Source organism: Podarcis tiliguerta, assembly GCF_965153285.1.
Source record: "Podarcis tiliguerta genome assembly, chromosome: 12".
NCBI classification, from domain to species: Eukaryota; Metazoa; Chordata; class Lepidosauria; order Squamata; family Lacertidae; genus Podarcis; species Podarcis tiliguerta.
The window spans coordinates 37,972,182-37,993,637 of record NC_139545.1 but is presented as its reverse complement, the minus strand read 5'-3'; the positions used below and the strand labels follow the sequence as shown (position 1 = coordinate 37,993,637).

Below are 21,456 nucleotides of genomic sequence, written 5' to 3'. Positions count from 1 at the left end.
AGTTTAAAGCAAACATTTTGGAATGCTTTACATTCAAACAAAATTAGGCACTTTTATCATGCTCAATTAAAACAGTATCTCGGATCTGGACCAACTATTTTTTGCCAAGCCTACACCATGTCGGGTCCAGTCTACATTGTGGGAACAATTTTAAGAACATTAATATGGTTAGAAATGCCAGTCTTTCTAGTTCTTGGTTCAACAGTGCATCTAACAGACACATACTATGCATGTATGCTCAGCTGCAAAAGCCACTGCCCTCAATGGGACTTATTCTCAAGTAAGTACTGTATACAGAGTATTGCATTCTAAGCCACAATCCGAACAAATTTTATTTCTTAATAATAGCATGAGAGCAATGAGCAAGACAGCAAAGTTGTTTTTTTTAAAAAAAGTCATAGAAGCCTTGGGTAGCTTTGTTTGTACTGAAATAAGAGCAAGGTAAAATCAGTTCAGTTATTTAGGGTTTATGGAAATTTCTGTAAATATATTTTCGTTTAAATCTCACAGAAGACAAAGGTCTGGCTAAAACAAACAAAATGAGAGTATGAAACTATAGTGTATAGTGTTGGAAACTAATGACTCAAAACTCAAGACCTTGGGGTCAAAGGTGAGAAGTCTTTTTCACAGTGCATCCTATTAATGTTTACTCAGAAATATAAGTAAACCACCCTGAGACTTCTGGGCATAGGGCGGTATATATAGTCAATAAATAATAATAAGTTCTAGCATGTGGAACAGAATTTGAGCAAGTGTGTAATGTAAACAGTTGAAGCCATCCTGGGAGATTTTGGAAGCAGTAGAGTCTCCTTATCTATACAGTGGCGGAGCTTCATGCTCCGGCACTGGGGGGACAGCAGGCGGGGGTGGGGCTGGCGTGCGTCCCGGGGGCAGGGCATGCCACCTGCAGGGGGGGGGGCAGCTGCGATGGCACCATACTGGGATCACTCTGCCGGGGGCAGTGCGCTTCCCCTGCACTCCTCTTCCTCCGCCAGTGTATCTATATCACTGTTCATTCTAGTACTCCTCAAGTTCTGATTAGTTCCAAGCCAGACTTCTGAATTGGCTGAGAACTTTATATAAACTTCATATGTCTGGGAAACAAACTCCGACTAGGATGCAATTTAGCTGCCAGCCTTCGGTTCATACAAAAGTGAGATACCAACTGCCGTATAGGTTTTTAAGAGGGAGAGCAGGAAAGTCATCTCTTTGCAAAGTACAGATGCAAGAAAGCTAACTTAAGCTCTCTCACTCTCTATTCATGGATATTCCTGTTTTGTTTTATTTATTTATTTATTAAATTTCTATACCACCTTTCATCTGAGGATCACAGGGCGGTTTACAATATAAAAACACAAAAATACACAACATAGTAACAAACGTTTTAAAATGTTAGAAACACACACACCCACCACACACACCCCAACACACAGTTTAAAAGGCCATAGATGGTTTAATTAGCCAAAGGTATGGGACTGTAGTCATGCTGGCCACATGACCCGGAAAAACTGACTGCGGACAAACGTTAGCTCCCTTAGCCAGTAAAGCAAGATGAGTGCCGCAACCCCAAAGTTGTTTGCAACTGGACGCAGTGGCGTAGCGTGGGTTGTCAGCACCCAGGGCAAGGCAAGTAATTTGCGCCCCCTAACCTGTGGATTTGTGCCCCCTAACCCGTGGATTTGTGCCCCCTAACCCCCAGATGTTGCGCCCGGTGCGGCCGGCCCCCCCTGCACCCCCCACGCTACGCCACTGACTGGACGTAACTGTCAGGGGTCCTTTATCTTTTTATGGGAGAAGAAGAATGTTTTTGCCTGGCGCCTAGAAATACGTAACAAAAGCTCCAGGCAGGCATCCCTGGGGAGAGCATCTCACAAGCCGAGAGCCACCACAGAAAAGGCCCATTCTTGCGTTGCTGCCCTTTGGACCTCTTGTGGAGGCAGCCCATGAAAAAGTGTCTCAGGTGATGATTGAAGAGTCCATGGTGGTTCATATAGGGACAGGTGGTCCTTGATGTATTGCGGTCCTGACGTGTTTAAGGCTTTGTAAGTCAAAACCAGCACTTTCAATTGGGCTGGGAAACTAATTGTCAGCCAGTGCAGTCGGGCCAGGATTGTCATTATATACTCAAACCATCTTGTACTGATGAGCAACCTGGTCGCTGAATTCTGCACCAGCTGAAGTTTCCATTTAATAGGGTTGCCTATCCAGACCAATAGGGTTGCCTATCCAGACGCTGTTGAGCTTTTTTTTGGCAAAATTGTTGAGCTACCCTGTATTCTGGGTATAATGTGTTGCAGTTATTTAATGCAGAAGTTAGGCTGGCCGAAAGTGACAGATGGCTCTCCACTCCACCGAGTGCATATGTGCTTGTGGTAGTCAAGCTAATAGAAATAATGACAATTCATAAAGCAGACACACAAATATGGGGCTACATGCAGATCACAACACTTATGGATAATCTCTGAAGTTTAGCAAGGATGTCTGTAGTAGACTAAGAGAAATATAAACTTCCACATTGGACAGTCAACACAGGTTTGTTGGAATATTTTACAGAACATACCACCAAACCTGTAAGGACTAAATATTATTAGGCTAGAAGAGTAGACTTGCATGGTTCAGCATGATATGATAGCAACAAAATAATTTATGCCCACTATTTCCAAGGAAGATCAAAAAGAGTAACTTTGAAAATACAAGATACTGATGACCACTCACATTATAAAGAGCTCATAACCCACCTACTCTCAGCAGCCAGAAGCATCATAGCCAGACACTGGAAAGTCCTGTCAGGAGGAAACATGGACCAATGGTATCAAATAGTATGGGAAACAGCCTTACTAGAAAAACTAACCAATAAACTGAAACTGACACGGGTTCAAATAGAAGACGCCTTCACCCCGATATGGTTCCCCTTTATCACATACATAGCCCGACAAGAAGACAACAAGAATCCACTGACAGCATGCGAACCAATCTGGCTAACCTGATCCAAAAATCCACACACCCCACACACTCACACATATAAACAAATCTCAACCAAGGACAAGCAACCACACCCTAGGCCACCGCAACCTCTCTCACCACCAAGGAAAAACAACAAGTGAATAGTAAGAGAACCCATACAAGTGACACTGAACCCATACAAGGGACACTGCCACGAAACCCCACACATACACGAAGTAGAAGAACAGAAGAATTATCACCCCACCCCACTCACCATCCTCCATCCCCCTCTTGCCCCTCTTTTCTTCCCAACCTAATACTGCATGCAATACTAATGTCTCACAACAAATGAAACTGATCTGTAGAAAACACAACTAGAAAAAAGAGACAATGAATGTTTTTTTTGTAAACTAAGAAATCTTTAATAATAATAATATAAAAACATTCTTTGCTTCAACATTTTTGACTTTATGGGGGAAAGCAGAAATTGTCTTTATGAATGGTTTCATTGCAACAACTGCAACAGAGGTAAAATAATGTTGGGATAATTCTTCTAAAATATTCTTGAAAACCATCTTTTCAAACATCTTTTAATTTGCATAACAAGTTTAGAAATATAATCTGCAGTTTGTAGTCCTTGTATTTTAACTACTCGTGAATTATTCTTCCAGTTTTATGAAACCTGAGAACAGTTCAATCACTTAAAAAAGAAACAGGATACCTGAACCTAGTTTCCACAAAAGGAAAAAGCCAGGTGTCCTTTGTAAGTGAATGTGCTCCTCTCCTTGTCAGGAAAGCAGCATACACTGGTGGGAAACAGACTAGATCACCCAATATGCTTTTGATTTGGGTGGAAGTGAAACAATCTACTCCCATACCAGATCCTTTCCTTCTGCTGCTTCTACTGAGGTTAAAAACGGAGCAGAAAGATTTGCACAAGTTGTGAAGGAAACAGTCAGGTGGCAGAAAAGAGGTATATTGGGCTAAGCTAGCACCTCCAAACTTCTACAGCTTTCTGGAACAATTTTATACGTGGTATTCCGTAGAGAAGAAGATGAAGAATTTGTTCCCACCATATTTTAATGTTCTCAGTTTTGAGCACTGAAGACTATTCTAAAATTTCATGAGATAGTGGAAAGATGTGCTTCAGAACATTTGGGGAACAGATCAATTGCTGGAGTCATATGTTTGAAAACTGAAGCAACCATTTGAATTAAGATAGTGGGATTTTACTTACATCTTGATCCTTAGCATAGCAGTAGATGTCAGTGGAACCTGTTTTTTCATGTAATGACATTGATTAGTTGAGCCCTTTTATACACATGTGACTTCATGCAAGCTGTAAATGTTTTATTTATTTAAATGTATATCCTAACCTTCACTATGTAGACTTAAGGTGGGCTACTTACAGCCTGAAACAACAAATAAGCCACATCGTGCACAACAACTCCACGGCTCTAATCCTAACCCCACTTCCCCAAGAATAAGCCCCATGAGCCCAGGGGTGCTATCTTTTAGGGGCCAAGTTTTTTTCTAGACCAAGGACAAAGCTCACATATAATCAGACTTGAGATCCACCTTTACTCCACAGGTGGTGGCAACCCAATGTCCACAGTCAAAACCCAGAGATTAAACTGCATATTCCTTTCTCTTCCATTCTTCTTCTTCCAAGTAGAAAAGGGCCTACCGTAATATAATATTTTTCAGAAAATAAATGTGATTGGTCCCTCTGTTTACACACACAGTCAAACTGAAACAAAAATGTTATTTATCTTTATCTTTACAAGACATTTTTAGAGGCAGAAGGGGAAGTAAGTGGGAGTAAAGATTGAAGGAGGAGAGAAAACTTGAATGTTATAATTGTGAAACATTTTCATTTTTATAGTGAGGAGTGTTTTATAAACTTACCACATCCTTGGGAGGAGGCTCCACTTCCTTTTTAATTTTTTTACCCATTCTAAAAACAAACAAAAGAGCAGATGATGAACAGACAAGCAATGTTGAGTGGACACAGTTTACACAGGGTTTCAACCATAATTCAGTAGACTTCATGGAATGATTGTTACTGGAGTGAGGAATGATTCTTAGATTTACTTTATCTGCTGAATGCAAGCTGTTAGCAAAAGCCTTTTATCTCTTTGCCATCCTGATGTAATCCATGGCTCTAGCAGTTGCTAAAGCAGTAGCAGCTCAATTTCACTTGCTTCAAAAAGCTCTTATAATGCCACTCACTAGCTCTTAAGGATTCTTTCAAACTTCAGAAATAACCAGATTTTGGTTGTGATAAGTGAGACCATTTTCTGCACTTACTGGAGTTTAAAAAGTTTGGCTTTATTTTCAGATGCATTTTAAGGCAGGCACATGTACATTTACAGCAGTTTGCTGGCAATTTTTGCATTCACAGAGCTGTATCATTTACACATACTAATGGTGCATTTGGCCAACACTAATCAAATCTGTTCATATGTGTTTAGTGGAAAAATAAAAAAGGGGGTGGGTATTTATAGCATAGCCCAAAGCAGATGAGGCCAGAATGCCAGCAATTATAATGTATATTTATATTAGATCTCAGCTAGAATATAAAGTACACAAAAATTCAATCAGACGAAGACCCATGAACATGACACACAACTCTAGTTATAATTGGAATCTGTGGTTGCAATTTATGAGCTGACTTCACAATGTGTACTATTATGAAGTGTAACCACTAAAACTCAGCAGGAGGTCTGTCAATTCTCAGTACAATATACAAGTCAGCACAGCAATGACATAAAGACAGATGGGAGCTTAGGAAACAGAGTGACTGCTATAAAAAAGGCTTCAATTGAAATCATTGGTTCTGCATAGGAATATAGTTTCAGCTTTTCTCTACAACTAAGCTCAGCAGCGCGCCAAAAGTAGAAACGTATACAATGATAGCTTCTTGAAAAAAAGTTTAGATTGATAAATGTAATCGCGATTCACTTCTGCAATCCTTGTGCATGGAACATTTTACAAGGGAGAGATGGGTTTCCCAACCTTGTGTTACAAGGCTGAAGGAGTGTGTTTAATTTTCCTCTGTTAATTCTCCTGTATAAGAGCCGTACATAAACACACACATGGTCATTTGAACACATACACACAGACTCCAAAACACAGAGCATGTATAACTGCAGAGAAAACACTGGAAAGGACGGCTTGTCAATGGAACTTTGACAGGAGAGCACGGGACGAGTTAAACCCATCCGTTTGCCAATTCTCCCTCGCAAGTGCCTACTCCTTATCCCTACACTAATTTTAATGTTTCTGTTTGAGCAGCATACGTTTGCCAGGATAGTAGTTTTGCCCAAACCAACACAGCTAATCCATATATATGCCTACTATATATACAATAGATATATTAATTTAATACCTTCACTTTCTTTTCTTTGCAAATTAAAATATATAGGCTTCCCACAGAAAACTGATTACCATTTTTATTTGATTTTCTCTGTGATCCTAAGCACTGGCTCAACCTGAGTTTGAGTTTGCCAACCCACTTAAATGTATCACATATATGTAGCTGAAAAGCATAATTCTGCCTATAAGGGGAGCGGGGCAGGGAGAGCTTTGTACAATTATATAAGAAGCACTTATTTAAATATGGAATTGATTCTCTAGAGCTGTTGACCCTGTGCTCTCATTTACACCTGTGCTAACTGAAGATCTAACCTCATCATCTTGAACTGATAAGTGACGATATAACCTCATCATCTTGAACTTATGTGAGGTTTTGCTCTATACAAGGTATAACTACACAAGCTCAGTGGTAGGGCTGGAGAATCAAATTTTCACCTTGGGATTTCATTTAGTGTGTTTTGAATTATATAATTTCCCTGCTTTGGTACATCTAAACCGCATTCCCCACCCCCCCACCACACCCGTACCCCCTCTCCCAGTTCAATAACAACATAAAAATGCACTAAGATTTGCAGGAAAAAATATTGCTATGAAGCAACTATTTGTTTTCAGGAACTTAATTACCTTTTTTACCCCACCACCTATAACCAGGATCCAAGTCAATTGTCTTCTTTTCCTTGCTAGTTCACTGGATTTGTTCTATCCCCTGAAACCTGAAGCAACACAGGACAAGAAATGCTTTCATTTATTGGCAACTAAAAAATGGGCATGTTATAATTAAGTGGAATTATTTCTGTTAATCACACAAATGTACACAGATGTTGAAAAATTATGAACCAGGAGTACTTTCCCCCTCAGTTATGCAAATTCCCAGTTGATTAGCATCATGATTGTATTGCTGATTATTTAGTCATTGTGCAGGCTTCTGTCTTTAGCAGAAACTTCCTGCAACAAATTTGACTATTTCTTGGCCTCATGCTTTTACCAGCTGTGTTTACATGACCAAGGCGAATCATATTTAATGTGCAGCAACAGAATCTATTCCAAACCTAACTTCTGTACTACACACATCTATTCCTCTTGTTCAGTTAGGAATATGAGGATAACAGTATCCTCTTTGAGTGGTATATATAAAAGGTAAAGGTACCCCTGCCCGTCCGGGCCAGTCGTGACCGACTCTAGGGTTGCACGCTCATCTCGATCAAGAGGCTGGGAGCCGGCACCATCCGAAGTCACTTCCAGGTCACGTGGCCAGCGTGACGAAGCTGCAGCTGGCGAGCCAGCACCAGCGCTGCACACGGAAACGTTGTTTACCTTCCCGCTATAAAGCGGCACTACTTGCACTTAGGGGTGCTTTCGAACTGCTAGGTGGGCAGGAGCTGAGACCAAACGATGGGAGCTCACCCCGCCGCGGGGATTCGAACCGCCAACCTTACGATCAGCAAGTCCTAGGCACTGAGGTTTTACCCACAGCGCCACCCGCGTCCCTAAATAAACAGTGGTAAAAGGTGTTTCCGTGCGATCTGGTTTCCGTCACGGTGTTCTGTTGCGCCAGAAGCAGTTTAGTCCTGTTGGCCATGTGACCTGGAAAGCTGTCTGTGGACAACATAGGCTTTAACAATGCTTATGTCCAGCAGGGTAAATTCACATCAGAGAGTTGTAGGGTAGGAGAAGGAGACAAAACAATGCCACAGTCCACTCTCCATTCTGTAAACATGATTAAGGCAGGGACGGAGGAAGGGGGTGCGGTAGGGGCCCTGGGGGTTACCACTGAGGAGGGTGACAAAATGTCGGGCAGCACTCACCGTGGGGCGTGCAACATGCCTGAGCCATGCGTATCTCCTGGAAGAGACATGGTGGCTTTGGTGCATGCAGGCTGCACGCTGCCCATACGGTCCACTCTCTGCCCCACCCCCCAGCTGCAGGGTGGCTGAGTGGGAGGAGACAGGCAGACTCCGGAGGTCCCGTGGTACGTCCCACCTCTATGGGCGCACCACCCCAGACGCCCAAGCGGCTTCCTCCGTTGCTGGATTAAGGGAGTGAGAATACAGTGATACCTCAGGATGCAAACGGGATCTGTTCCAGAGCCCCGTTCGCATCCTGAAGCAAACGCAACCCACGTACCATTACTTCCAGGTCGCCACGGAGCACAACCCGAAAGTGCTCAATCTGAAGCATATTCAACCCGAGGTATGACTGTATTAAGTATGGTATGTAGTCCTATATATAGTCATTGGTATGTAGTCTTATATATTGTTTGCTCCTCCCTCTGTACAACCAGGTAAATAAACCAGAAATGAATATGAGTGCTGAATCTGGGATTCTCATCAGTTTTTCTTGATCAAGACAAAATCATAAACCAATTTTAAACAGGGATTTGTTGTTGGTTTGCCAATTCTGGTGTGTTTAAGAGTAATAAACCAGATTCCCGCGATCAAAAACCACACAAAACTTTCCACTTACATGTGCTCATGCAAAGGGAGGAATAAAGAGGGAGTGAAGGGGCTGCCTATACCAGCACAGTACTCATTGACATTGTGGATTATTAAGCCATAACTCATGGTCTATCATTGTATGCAAACACACATAGTCACTAGAAGATCCTGTCCCTATCTGAAAACTCTAAAACCGAGTCTTGTAAACTATTTCAAAAAGCAAACATTTTCACTGTGTGATGCAGTACTAAATATAGTCATTACTCGTTCATGAAATAAAATTAATGGAGACAGATGACAACATTTGGCTCCATTAATTTAACTTTGTTTGGGGTAAAATTTGTAAGGGTTCGTAAGGCAGAATCCAGATTTCTAGTGGATGTGACACTAGTAAACCACAGGGATAACACAAGCTGTGACAAACAATCTGAATGGAAAAATCATGTGTGAGATTTCCGATGTCTTGCTGAGATGCACAGCAAAATCCTTCTTCCCAAGAGGGAAAGACTTTAAGAAAAAGCGCTTTAATATAAACCTAAAATAAATGGAACATGGCAGCTATTCAATCACTTGCTTTAAATTAACAGCAGGGCAATTTTATGAAAAAGATGAGGGGGGCTGTCTTAAAAGCAAATCATATTAAAGGGTCACATAAACTAAAGAGCTTAAAGAAGTGTCACTGTAATTAGATTAAGCCCTGCTTTCCATCTCTAAACCCAAAAATATATGGATGTTCCAGTTGTGTTATTTAAGTCATGTTTGCTGCAGAAACAAGCAGAAAGATACCTATTTCAGGTGCCGTTGAAAAGCAGGGTAATGCAACCACTCACATGTACCACTTAGTTGGTTTAAACTCTAATAGATACTTGCTTGATTAAAATAAAAACTCGCCCCCAGTGTTAGGTAACATGGAATTATATTTTGATGTTGTTAAATCAATAAATGCATACTACTAGGCCAGTGGCTGTTTTCACTCCTACTCCTTTCATCAAAGTGCAAGTCCATTGCTTCAAATCGCTAACAAGCAAGCTTCCCTCCTGGTTGCTACATTTATCATCAGAACTCTTAAGACCCCTTCCTTAAAACCAGTTAAGTGTATCTCCTGAAGAGTTAGAGGGGTATCAAAGTTGTCCAAGACACAAGAGGAGTAAATTAATCAAAAGATATCAAGCATGGAAGAATACTTGGACTTGTTATTAAGGCCCATCTAACTTCTGTCAATAACATTAACAGGGATTGGACCCAGACAGAACTCAGTCAGAGCATAGGGCAGCCACACTCCAGCTAAAATCTTTTCTGTGAAAGGAGTGCCTTGCGGATGACTATCAGAGGGCCATGGTGTATAAGGAACAATGAAGCACAATGGGTGAATAATAACTTTTCGGTCTGATTGGCAACTGCCTTGTCAATCCTAATTGATTAGGCATTAGCAACACCTAATTAAGGGAAGGGACGCAGGTGGCACTGTGGGTTAAACCACAGAGCCTAGGACTTGCCAATCAGAAGGTCGGCGGTTCAAATCCCCGCAACGGGTTAGCTCCCGTTGCTCGGTCCCTGCTCCTGCCAACCTCCTGCAGTTCAAAAGCACGTCAAAGTGCAAATAGATAAATAGGTACCACTCCGGCGGGAAGGTAATGGTGTTTCCGTGCGCTGCTCTGGTTCGCCAGAAGTGGCTTAGTCATGCTGGCCACATGACCTGGAAGCTGTACGCTGGCTCCCTCGGCCAATAAAGCGAGATGAGTGCTGCAACCCCAGAGTCGTCGGCGACTGAACCTAATGGTCAGGGGTACCTTTACCTTTAATTAAGATTATAAGAAGATTTCATCCCCTATTACAACTGCCCCTCCTTTTTCTTCCTCTGTTCATGTCCACTGTTGTATTTAGTTTTTAAGCTCTTTAGACTGAGATCTGGTTTCTTATACCTGGCACTTTACAGAGCAAAACATCAATGATACTATACAAGTACACACATGTATATATTTGATACTATTCGGACAGATGCAAGGAAAAGGAAGTTCCTGCTAACAAGGAAGGTTCTGCTAACCAAAGCAGTGGTGGTCTTTGTTTACTCAGGCCTATGGCACAGCATATATTTTGTATGTAAAAGATCCCATTTCAAGCCCTTCTTGTCTTGGGTTAAAATGATATCAGATTGCAGGATGGCAAAATACTTTTCTGTGCCTTGGAACGTGTCTACTAATCAGAGTAGGCAGTGTTGCGTTAGATGGAGCAATGGTCAATTTCAGCATAAAGCAGGTCTCACTGTTTAGCCTCTTTCTTCCTCCACCCCTTGAAGTTCAGTGCTTGACAACAGGTAGCTTAAAACAACTGTTCAAATAATTAATCAACGTTCATGAATAAAATCTGAGAGCTACTCCAACAGATGCGGCATCCCTACCCAAGCAGTCAGTCAGTCACTCCTGTGCCAGTCCATATTACTAATGCCTGCACTGCATCACTCTTATTTTAAAACCTGTCTTTCCTGCCCTGGACACCCTTTTCAAATGCTGGGGCAGCCTTGAGTGGCAAAGATGACAGCATGAAATTGTAACACAACTGACCTCAACTGATTTGTTAGGAACTGGAAAAATGTACACTTCAGAAATGAATTACTTTCTAAATCCTCTGAAATCCTCCTCCGTAAGTCGGTATATTCCTTGCTTCTTTCCTCATATAGTTTTGGCTAAGCTGCTCTTCATTAAAGCAAGGCTCATTATGCAGCTACAGTGGAGATGTTCCCTGAGAGACAGAACTATCCCTACCTACAATGTTGGCAGGGAGAATATTAGCTCTCAAATATGGAAAAGGGAAAAACATATATGATAATAAAGAGCAAAGCAAGTAAAGCACAAAATCCTCAGATGTGGCACAGTGAGCCAAGTGAAGTCAAGAAAAAAACCTAGTTGAGCTGCCCAGAGTATAATCAAAATTGATCAAAGCTCATGTGGTCCCACTCATTCTTCCCCAGTGGCAGGTTTTGGTTTTTGTTTTAAATGGGATTAGGGTCAAATGGGATGTGGAGATACAGGATCAAAGAAGTAGAGAAGCGGAACAGTCAATCCCTCTCGCAGGGAACTCAGAATTGTAGCTCTGGGAAGGAAATAGGAGCCTCCAAACAACTGTCCGAATCCTTAACAACAGCTCCAAGAATTCTTTGTGGGAAGCCATGGCTGTTTAAAATGGTACCATTTAAAACAGTGCTTTAAATGTGTCAAAAATGTGGAAAGAAACACCTCCCTGCTGATCTCTGTCCTGCCAGCACGAGTTGCTGCTTCTATGTTCAGTTGCACTCATACTTCTTCTGTGAAACCATTCCTGGGATTGGGCTAAAGAGTTATCCGAAATATATTAAATAAAATCATAGAATTGTGGAGTTGGAAGGAACCTCAATGGTCATCTGGTCCACCCCCCTGCAATGCAAGAATATGCAGGTGGCCACTATGGGGATCGAACCTGCAACTTGTCATTAACAGCACCATGCTCTAACCAACTGAGCTAACTGAAAATAGTCCATTCTAATTCTTCAGCTTTTATTTTTTTCTTGACTTCATGCTTTTACATTGCCCTATGATTTATATGACAGTGTGTGTGTGTGTGTGTGTTCTGCTTGGGAATTATTTTCATGTGGAGCGGTATATAAGTTCTGAAACAAACATTTGAATACTTGCAAAAAGGAAACCTTTCTTTAAAAAAGCAATTTCCTTCTTCCTCCCTCCCCCTCCCCCTCGCTCAGAGGGGAAACGTCTTTTCTGGAAGAGTATGCACGTTGTTGTTACACGTGTGTGCGTGAATCTCTAAACGCAATGAATACCCCCATCCCGTTTCAAATCAATTTATCTTATTCATATGCTTGCTTGCTTTTGCTTTTTTTTGTTTGTTTGCAAAATTAATAAAAGTTGCCAGTAAAACCCACAGGATTCATCAGCTGTTACCCGTGAACAAACAGCCGTCCTTTTCCTTGCCTTAGACGGCTTCCCAGCCCAGCCTTGGCCCGGAAAGCCTCACCAGTTCAGCGAGATCTGTACGCTACTGTTTACACGGGTAGCTGCGTTCCCAAGAACCTACAACGCCCGTCACCTCGATCTTTTCCTAACGCGTCCGGCTTCTCCCGTTGCTAGGTTACACCACCAGGCGAGAGACTTCAGCGCATGCGTAGCAGGAGCTTCCCGGGCCCGTAAAGCACAGAGTATAGGCGGGAGGAAAGCAGAGGCTGCTGTAGCTAGTCATAGACTTGCTCAAGTAGACTAGCACACCACTTATAGATTCCGGGTTCGCTTTGAACGCCATCTTTATCTCCGCAGGGGCGGGACTAAAAGCGTCTCATAGAAATCAATGAGAGGGGCAGGAATTTAACGTGCGCCTTCTCTCCACCATCCCAACAAAACGTGGCAGCAATGGCAATTCTAGTACCCTTTCCAACTCAGGTCTTATGTATGGATTTTTATTTTTATTTTAACTTTGAAACATTTAAAAGCACAACAATCTGCATTCAAATTTTCAGATTAAGATTGCTTTTACGTGCGTGAATGAATGTATATGCATGGCTTTTAATTGTTACCCGTTCTGATATTACTATTTGGTTTTTGGTTTTGTTTTCCACCGAAGAGCGAGATAGAAATGTTTCAAATAAATAAGCTGAGCCCTGGATTTTCTACTGGGACGTGTGACTTTAGTAGGTTGATCGTTTTATTTATTTATACCCTCCTTTTCCCTGACAGGGACTTATATTTACAGCAACCCGTAAATGTGTATGTGTGGAAGACTTTTGGTTGGAAATCTAAACCAGTCTCAGAATAAGTGAATCGTAACTTTAAAGACCTTATCTCTATGTAGTCACTGTGCTGCTTCTGATGCTGCTGATGACGACGACACATGCGCAGTTACTAGCAGGGATCGGGGGTTTTGAAAGCTTCTCAGAAGGAGGAGCCTCTGCTCCCCCGTCCGCCTTATTTTCTTGGAAACCCTTTTCGTTATCTCACGCCTACGCCACTTACAGAGGTGGTGTACAAGAGACATATAATCCAGTGTTGGTTCCTAAAACACCCACATTCCCTCTGGTACAAAATAACGCAGTTCCCGTTCGGAAATACGGTAATTCACACACAAACACATACTGCATTTTAATTTGTATATATGCGTGTGTGCATTTTAACCGCACCTTCCATAATGTGTCCTTTCCTACACTTAGTCACACAGCTGTGAGCTCAAGATTAAACTGTCCAGTTACAAATACCATCATGGACAGCAATAATGTGGATGCACTGTGGAATATCACAGAACAAACTTGAGCAGAAGAAATCCACCACTAAAGCAGAATACACCAAACCATAAACTTTATCCATATTCTGTTTCCTCATATCTGGGATTAAAACATAAAGTTTCCAGGTCCAAAGGCAACACATAATCCTCCATACAGACATGGGACTCAGCATCTTTCTTTTGAGAATTTGACCACTGGGGCTAAAGTCCCCTTCCACCATAACCGCCTTCACTCCCGTTAGCTACGCTTCAGGAACAGACTGGCCCACCTTCAAAAGTGGGAGTGAGAAGAACCATCATCATTCTCTGTAAAATAAAACCAGTGCTTTTTTATTTTTAAAAAAAAATGTTTAGGGATACTCTCATTTTGACCCAAGAAAACCACCATTTTATACTGCAAATTGGGAAAAATAAATACAGTAAATGGACAAAAGTACAAAGATTCAAAAAAATGTTTAGGGGTATGCATACCTCTGTATCCCCCCAGAAAAAAAGCACTGAATAAAACCTTAATAAGATTGTCCCCTGCCCCTTGTGGAGCTAATGAGACTTTGCCGTCACCACCCCATAAACACAACAGAAAGGTTAAAGGTAAAGTACCCCTGCCCGTACGGGCCAGTCGTGTCCAACTCTAGGGTTGCGCGCTCATCTCGCTCAAGAGGCCGTGAGCCGGCGCCGTCCGAAGACACTTCCGGGTCACGTGGCCAGCGTGACAAAGCTGCAGCTGGCGAGCCAGCACCACTGCAGAACATGGAAACGCTGTTTACCTTCCTGCTATAAAGTGGCACCTATTTATCTACTTGCACTTAAGGGTGCTTTCGAATTGCTAGGTGGGCAGGAGCTGGGACCGAACGACGGGAGCTCACTCTGCCACGGGGATTCGAACCGCCAACCATGTGATCAGCAAGTCCTAGGCACTGAGGTTTTACCCACAGCGCCACCCGCGTCCCCAATAGAAAGGTTAGAACACGATTAAAAACATTTGTATTCTGCCCTTCCTCCAACTAGCTCAGACACTATATGTGGCACTTATCCCAATTTATTTACCACAATTTTGCAACATAGGAACATGCCATCTAGGGTTGGGAACCTGTGGCCCTGCATACATTTGCTGAACTACAGTGCCCATCATCCCTGACCATTGGCCATACTGGCTGGGGCTGAGGAGAGTTGGAGTCCAACAACACCTGGATAGCCATAGTTCCTCATCCATTGTCTACACTTACTGGCAGCAGTTCTGCAGGGTTTCAAATGGGACATTTCAAGTCCTACCTGGAGATGCCAGATTGAACCTGGGACAGTCTGTATGCAAAGCAGATAGCTATTACCAAGTAAAAGCCATTCCCCCCTTAGCTGTTGCCCTTCTCCTTGTTCAAGGTAGGTTAGGATGTTGTGCTACTGGCCCAAGTTCACCCAATAAGCCTCTTAGCCCCAAACCAGATCTCCTTTGTTCAAGTCCAACAGAGGCAGCTTTAGGGGAGCACAATCGGTTCAACTGTACTGGGTGCAGAGCCTCAGGGGTGCCACAGAGGGCATCTCAGCTGTGATGTAGACTGGAAGGTGATGGGTGGGGGCTGAATTTTGGCGTCGCACAGGGTGCCACTGATATTTGAGACTCCAAGGTCCACCACTGAGTCCGACACCAGTGCTAACCATCAAACTGGGTGAAATTATCCCACAAGTTCACATGCTTATTGAGGCATTTTGTAACTGAAGTGCAGGAGGAATTGACGATTCTACTGATCTGAAAGGTGTGATTACATCCAGGGTAATCATTTGTAGGAGCTAATTGGAAAACTGGAGTAATGTAGTCATAAGAATATGGTCTCAGGACATTGGAATATTGGTCTCTTTTTACAGTGGTACCTCGGGTTAAGAACTTAATTTGTTCCGGAGGCCCATTCTTAACCTGAAACTGTTCTTAACCTGAGGTACCACTTTAGCTAATGGGGCCTCCCGTGCCGCCGCCACACAATTTCTGTTCTCATCCTGAAGCAAAGTTCTTAACCCAAGGTACTATTTCTGGGTTACCGGAGTCTGTAACCTGAAGCATCTGTAACCTGAAGCGTCTGTAACCCGAGGTACCACTGTATTGGCAAGTGATATGCATACTCTGCACTGGGAATATTTGCTTCCATTCATGATTTAATTGTGGACCTGTCACTCATCTCTGTTTGTTCATTGTTGCCAATATAAACATTATTCTCATGGGACTATTAGCAAATTGGTATTTGGAATGAACTTTTTAGCCTTCTTTTATCAGAGAGCTTTGCTGTTCAAATTCCTCCTGTGAGAATCTCTTTCTCCACCTTTCTTTCAAATAAGTAAAACAACACATACACACACATTGTTTTATGAAATAGTCAGCCAACCCCCCTCCCACAAAGAATCTATTAGCTTTGTGAAAGAAAACATCCTGGTCCTCATCTCATTCTGCACTGACTATTCAGAACTTGAGCTTCATCTAATGCTATGAACAAATTAATAGCATTTGGCAGTGTGTACTGTGGCAAAGGGATTCATGGCATTTTTCTATTCGAATGTCATGGACAGGTTGGAGGCAGAGGAATGGTGGGAGGAACCAGCTGGGGAAGAAGGCTCAGAGCCTGGGGAGTGGTGGTGGGACAACGATGAGGGGTCACAGGGAGAAAAGAGAGAAGACTGGGAAGAGGAGGTGTCAGAAGCTGAAGATGTAACAGGGCTTAGTGAGCTGGAGGAATCCGTGGCAGAGAGCAGTCCAGAACCAGAACCAGAAGCTGAAGCAGGAAGGTGGGAGGAGAGAGGCAGAGATGAATCAGGCTGATGAAAGAGTCATGAGCATCTCCCTCACCTGCTTCAACAAGCTCCCCTCAACCCTTTTCTCCCAGAACCAGAAGAGGCATGAAAAGGGCAGAGGAGAGATTAGCGATGTACAAACACAGTCTCTGATTGCTTGGGAAGAAATCCTGGAAAGGAAGGGGCTTAGGCAGCTATGGGGAGGGGGTACCTTCAGCCTCAACAACTGTTTCATCGAAGCTAGACCTACTGAGATGAGTTGCTGGGCTCATTAGGCCTGACACTCCTGTGCAGAACGTGTTTTTGCTAATAATGAGTTAACTCCAACTTGCACAGTGTGATTTACTGCTGGCTAGCTGCTGACATCAAACAATATACAGTACTAGCTTTACCAACAAGAGCACGACTATTTTTGTCACATATATTATGTGCATGCAGCACTACCACCATGCCCCTGGTTGCAAATCCATTATTTATTTCCAATATACTCAAGTTTTAATCACATACACCAGTGGTGGGAAATCTTTTTCAGACCAAGGACCACATTGCCTTCTGGGCAGACTTCTGGCAGCCAAATTCCAGCAGAGGGCAGAGCCAGAGACTAGGTGGGAAAACGATTGGAAAATCTACCTGTATACATTGGAGTAGTTTCTACAAAGACTCATACACACACATCTGTATTCAGGCAAGCAAGAGACATTATCAGATTTAGAGAACACATTCCAGGCCGACGAAAAACACCCGTGGAGGGTGCAAAGGGGAGCAAGAGGAGAGAAGGTGTGGCTGAAGAGAAGGTGTAGCCTAAGGAGAGTCCTCAAGACCAGCCAGAGAGGTCTGGACCCCAGAGGGGCACTTTTGGCCTCCGGTCCTGAGCTTCCCTGTCCCTGATTTATATCCTGCTCTTTCATCTAAACGATAAATCAAAGCAACTGACAAAAACAATGTAATATTATAATATTAATAGAATAGAATCTTTGAAACTCCCTGCCTGTTGAGATCAAGCAGGCACAATCACTGTACTCTTTTTGGTGCCTGCTGAAAACATTCTTGTTTAGACAAGCCGACCCAGATGTTTAGAAAGCTGAGGTAATTTGAATCTGTTTTAGTATTTTAACTTCTGTATGTTTTAAAGTGTGGTTGTGATTTTTTAAATTTATTTTATTGTTTTATCTTTTTGTAAACCTCTTTGAGGTTCTTCACAATCAAGCAGTGTATAAATTTTATGAAATAAATCAATAAAATAAGGTAACAAAAAGAGATAAAACCTCCCTTAAATCCTCATGCTGGGAGAAGTACTGGCAGAGTTCACTTCTTCTGAGCTGCTTCCCACTTTGAAAATGTCAAAAATCAAATTAAACCCAAGAGCATTAGGTGGGGTGATCACCAGATCAGTTTATAAAACTAGGAGGGTAGCTTTAACTGGAAACATAGCAAAGGTTTTCCAGTTGAGATGAAATTGTTATGAAAATGTTTTCTGAAATATAATCACGTTTTTGTTTGGAGTATAAATAACTTTATTTCATTTACTATGCAGTCCATATTATAGGCAACAAATAAAGTAATACTATATCTTCTTGGGTGACATAAATGTTACCATTTTCAAAAAGGTTTTTAGCATTCATATTGTGGTTTCTCCTTCAGTGATATTTAAAGCCAGTCTTTCTGTTTGTTTAAGCCTTTTGAAGTAATTTATTTTTGGAGTGTCTTCTTGGATCATCACTGTGTGCTGTTCAACGACACAGCAAACCAGTATTTTAGCAGAAATTCCTGTTTTATGCAAGCACGGAATGTGACTAGAATGGTGACCCTACTAGAGCATGTTTGATAGTGTGTGGTCTCTAAAATTATTCTCAGAATGCCACTCACTGATTACTCTATTTTTCGCAGGGGCCCTCTGGCACTAAGGCACCTAAGAACCAGTGGCCAACTCCAGGGCTGCTTTTCCTTGCCCACTGAAGCACTTTGGCTCCTCTCCTTGGTTCCTTGAAGCTTTGCAATGACTAAATTTGGGGATGCAGCCATAATTTTGTTTCTCCAGTGTCCCTGAGGCTGCATTTTCACTGTTGGTTTTGTTGTAAGCACTTTTGGCTTTATGTTGTTGTTGTTGTTTAGTCGTTTAGTCGTGTCCAACTCTTCGCGACCCCAAGAGCATGCCAGGCACTCCTGTCTTCCACTGCCTCCCGCAGTTTGGTCAAACTCATGCTATTATATGCCTGTTGTCTTTGTCCATGGAGTTTTCTTGGCAGGGATGCTGCCAAGTATTCTGCCGGTTCCTGCTCCAGGTGGATCACATTTGGCCAAAACTCTCCACTATGACCTGTCCATCTTGGGTGGCCCTGCACGGCATAGCTCATAGCTTCTCTGAGTTATTCAAGCCCCTTTGCCACAGCAAGGCAGTGATACATGACCACTGCCTTGGTTTTATACATCCCCCCAACTCCCCTTTCCTTTTTCCGCATCTCAGGATACATCTGTCCCATCTCACCCCGCAATCCTCATAATATAACGGTTTTCAACTGATGTGCCACAGTGCCCTGGGGCGCCTTGAATGATGGTGAAGGGAGCCAAGAACAGGACCAATCTCTGTAGCTCCTTCTTTCCTTCCCATCTCTTAATAGATACTGTAGATTAGATTGTATAGATTAATAGAAGTGGCCACGTGTGGTGGAAGCAAGGGTTGTGTCATCTGCAAAGCGTGCCTGATGGGAAATGTAGTTCCCAAGCACTGCCTCCACCTTGGAGGGGGCTGCACTGTCCGCAGACAGGCCAAAGGTGAGCCTCAGAAAGTGTTGGTCAAGGGAGCCGTGGACTCAGAAAGGTTGTAAACCTCAACCTCAGCCCTCCAGATGTTTTGAGACTACAATTCCCATCATCCCTGACCACTGGTCCTGCTAGCTAGGGATCATGGGAGTTGTAGGCCAAAAACATCTGGAGGGCTGAGGTTGAGGTAGCCTGGTTTAGGAGTTGGTACTAGGTGCTGCAGGTGAAAGCAGCTATTGGTTACTATTGCTTTGACACCCCCCCCCCCAAGGATCAAAGCCTCACCCCTGAACTGAAGGGACCTTTCCTGAAACAGAAGGATTCCTTCCACTCACAGAAGAGTTAACTCTGCACACAACCCAATGTGGAACTTTATTTTCTTGTTTTTTTGTGCAAAACAAAGCATGTAATTTAAAGTTACATATAATTGGTTAGAAGAAGCATCACCATGACTGCCAAAAATCCTGTCCTGATTTATCGAGCCCCCCACTCATGTGAGACAAATCAAGTGTGAGTTTTCAGAAAGTTGGTAATCCATAATTATTTGGAACAGCATCTTTCATCTTCATCTTGCAAAGGCATTTAAAAGCAACATGGATTTGTTCATCAAAGCCCCACACATTTGAAAGATTTAAGGCTTCAGAAAAAATTGTGTACTTTCTGTTTCCTGAAATAATTTTTCCAAATGCACAGAAAGCACCCTGCTGAAGAAGACATTTTTCATTTCCTGAATGATCAGTCCTGGCGTTATTATTTGCCAGATTGCATACTTGAAAGAAGACTTGCTCACATTACTTTTTCCAGAGGCATCAATCACTTTATGTTTATGATCAGCTATGAGTTATGAATATGATCTACTGGCATATTGTACAAAGATTTCCTCATTCACCTTGCTTGATATAATAACCCTGAAAGGATTGGTAATAAAGAACTTTTCCCCCTGTTGACTTGTGTAAGAACGAACGTACAACTCGTCATCAAGATTATTACTTCACTGAACAACCAATATCATTTTTCTTCCCACAAAAATATCCAGTTTTAAAGTTAACCCTTGTTTAGCCATTGATTTAATTGTACCTTAAGTATAAGAGTCTCGAACACTAAGAATTATGTTGGGTTGTGATTCCATTGGAACCACTGAATGAGCTAGATGGCCTGACTCAGTACAGTGGTACCTCGGGTTAAGTACTTAATTTGTTCTGGAGATCCATTCTTAACCTGAAACTGTTTTTAACCTGCACCACTTTAGCTAATGGGGCCTCCTGCAGCTGCCGCACCACTAGAGCACGATTTCTGTTCTCATCCTGAAGCAAAGTTCTTAACCCAAGGTACTATTTCTGGGTTAGTGGAGTCTGTAACCTGAAGCGTAGGTAACCTGAAGCGTCTGTAACCCGAGGTACCACTGTATAAGGCAGCTTCCTATTTTCTTACTCAGCAGGTGAGGCTTCAGTTAACCGCACAAAAAGAGCCTGCTGGATCAGGCCAATGGCCCATCTAGTCCAGTATCCTGCTCTCACTGTAGCCAACCAGATGCTCATGAGCCATTCCAGGCAAGCTGATTTTTGGATGCTTTGGAGTCACATGGTAAAGTGTTTCTATGCAAGTGCACATTGTAACACACACACAGTTGCTTCTGCAATATCCTGTGACCATCTGCAAAGTGGATCCACTCGGTCCAAATCATAGGAAGAACATCTGAGTCTTTGGAAGCAATAACAAAAAAGCAGAGCTGCAGTAAAAAAGTTATACGCATTCAAGCAAAAAGGCACCAAATAGCATCTGGTCTAATGACAAAATTGTGCAGGGACTAATATCCTTTGTGACTAACAAAAGAAGACTGCTAGCTCCCTGTTCCACAGCAAGAGGAGGAACCCCATTTAAGCTTTCTTCTTGCCAAGCAGCCAGG

General features: G+C 42.6%; 2 protein-coding genes across 22 annotated transcripts in view; one reads left to right on the top strand and one right to left on the bottom strand.

The window, feature by feature from the left end:
- The window catches only part of ARMC3 (armadillo repeat containing 3), a 54,707-nt gene extending 41,667 nt beyond the window's left edge, over window positions 1–13,040 (bottom strand). Inside the window, exons 1-5 of one of the 20 annotated variants that reach the window (XM_083406225.1) lie at window positions 12,689–13,031; window positions 6,946–7,034; window positions 4,852–4,900; window positions 4,181–4,218; window positions 2,739–2,783 (exon numbers count right to left, since the gene is read on the bottom strand). Coding sequence is in view for 18 of the 20 variants with exons in the window: in XM_083406216.1 (XP_083262342.1) it covers window positions 4,852–4,899 (48 nt within the window). In the remaining 2 variants the exon portion in view is untranslated. Of the gene's footprint in view, window positions 1–2,738; window positions 2,784–4,180; window positions 4,219–4,851; window positions 4,901–6,945; window positions 7,035–11,317; window positions 11,519–12,669 lie in introns of all 20 variants that reach the window. The other 19 variants (XM_083406216.1, XM_083406218.1, XM_083406219.1 and 16 more) reach the window with 19 other exon arrangements.
- The window catches only part of PIP4K2A (phosphatidylinositol-5-phosphate 4-kinase type 2 alpha), a 177,640-nt gene that overhangs the window by 69,701 nt on the left and 86,483 nt on the right, over window positions 1–21,456 (top strand). The window lies entirely within an intron of this gene.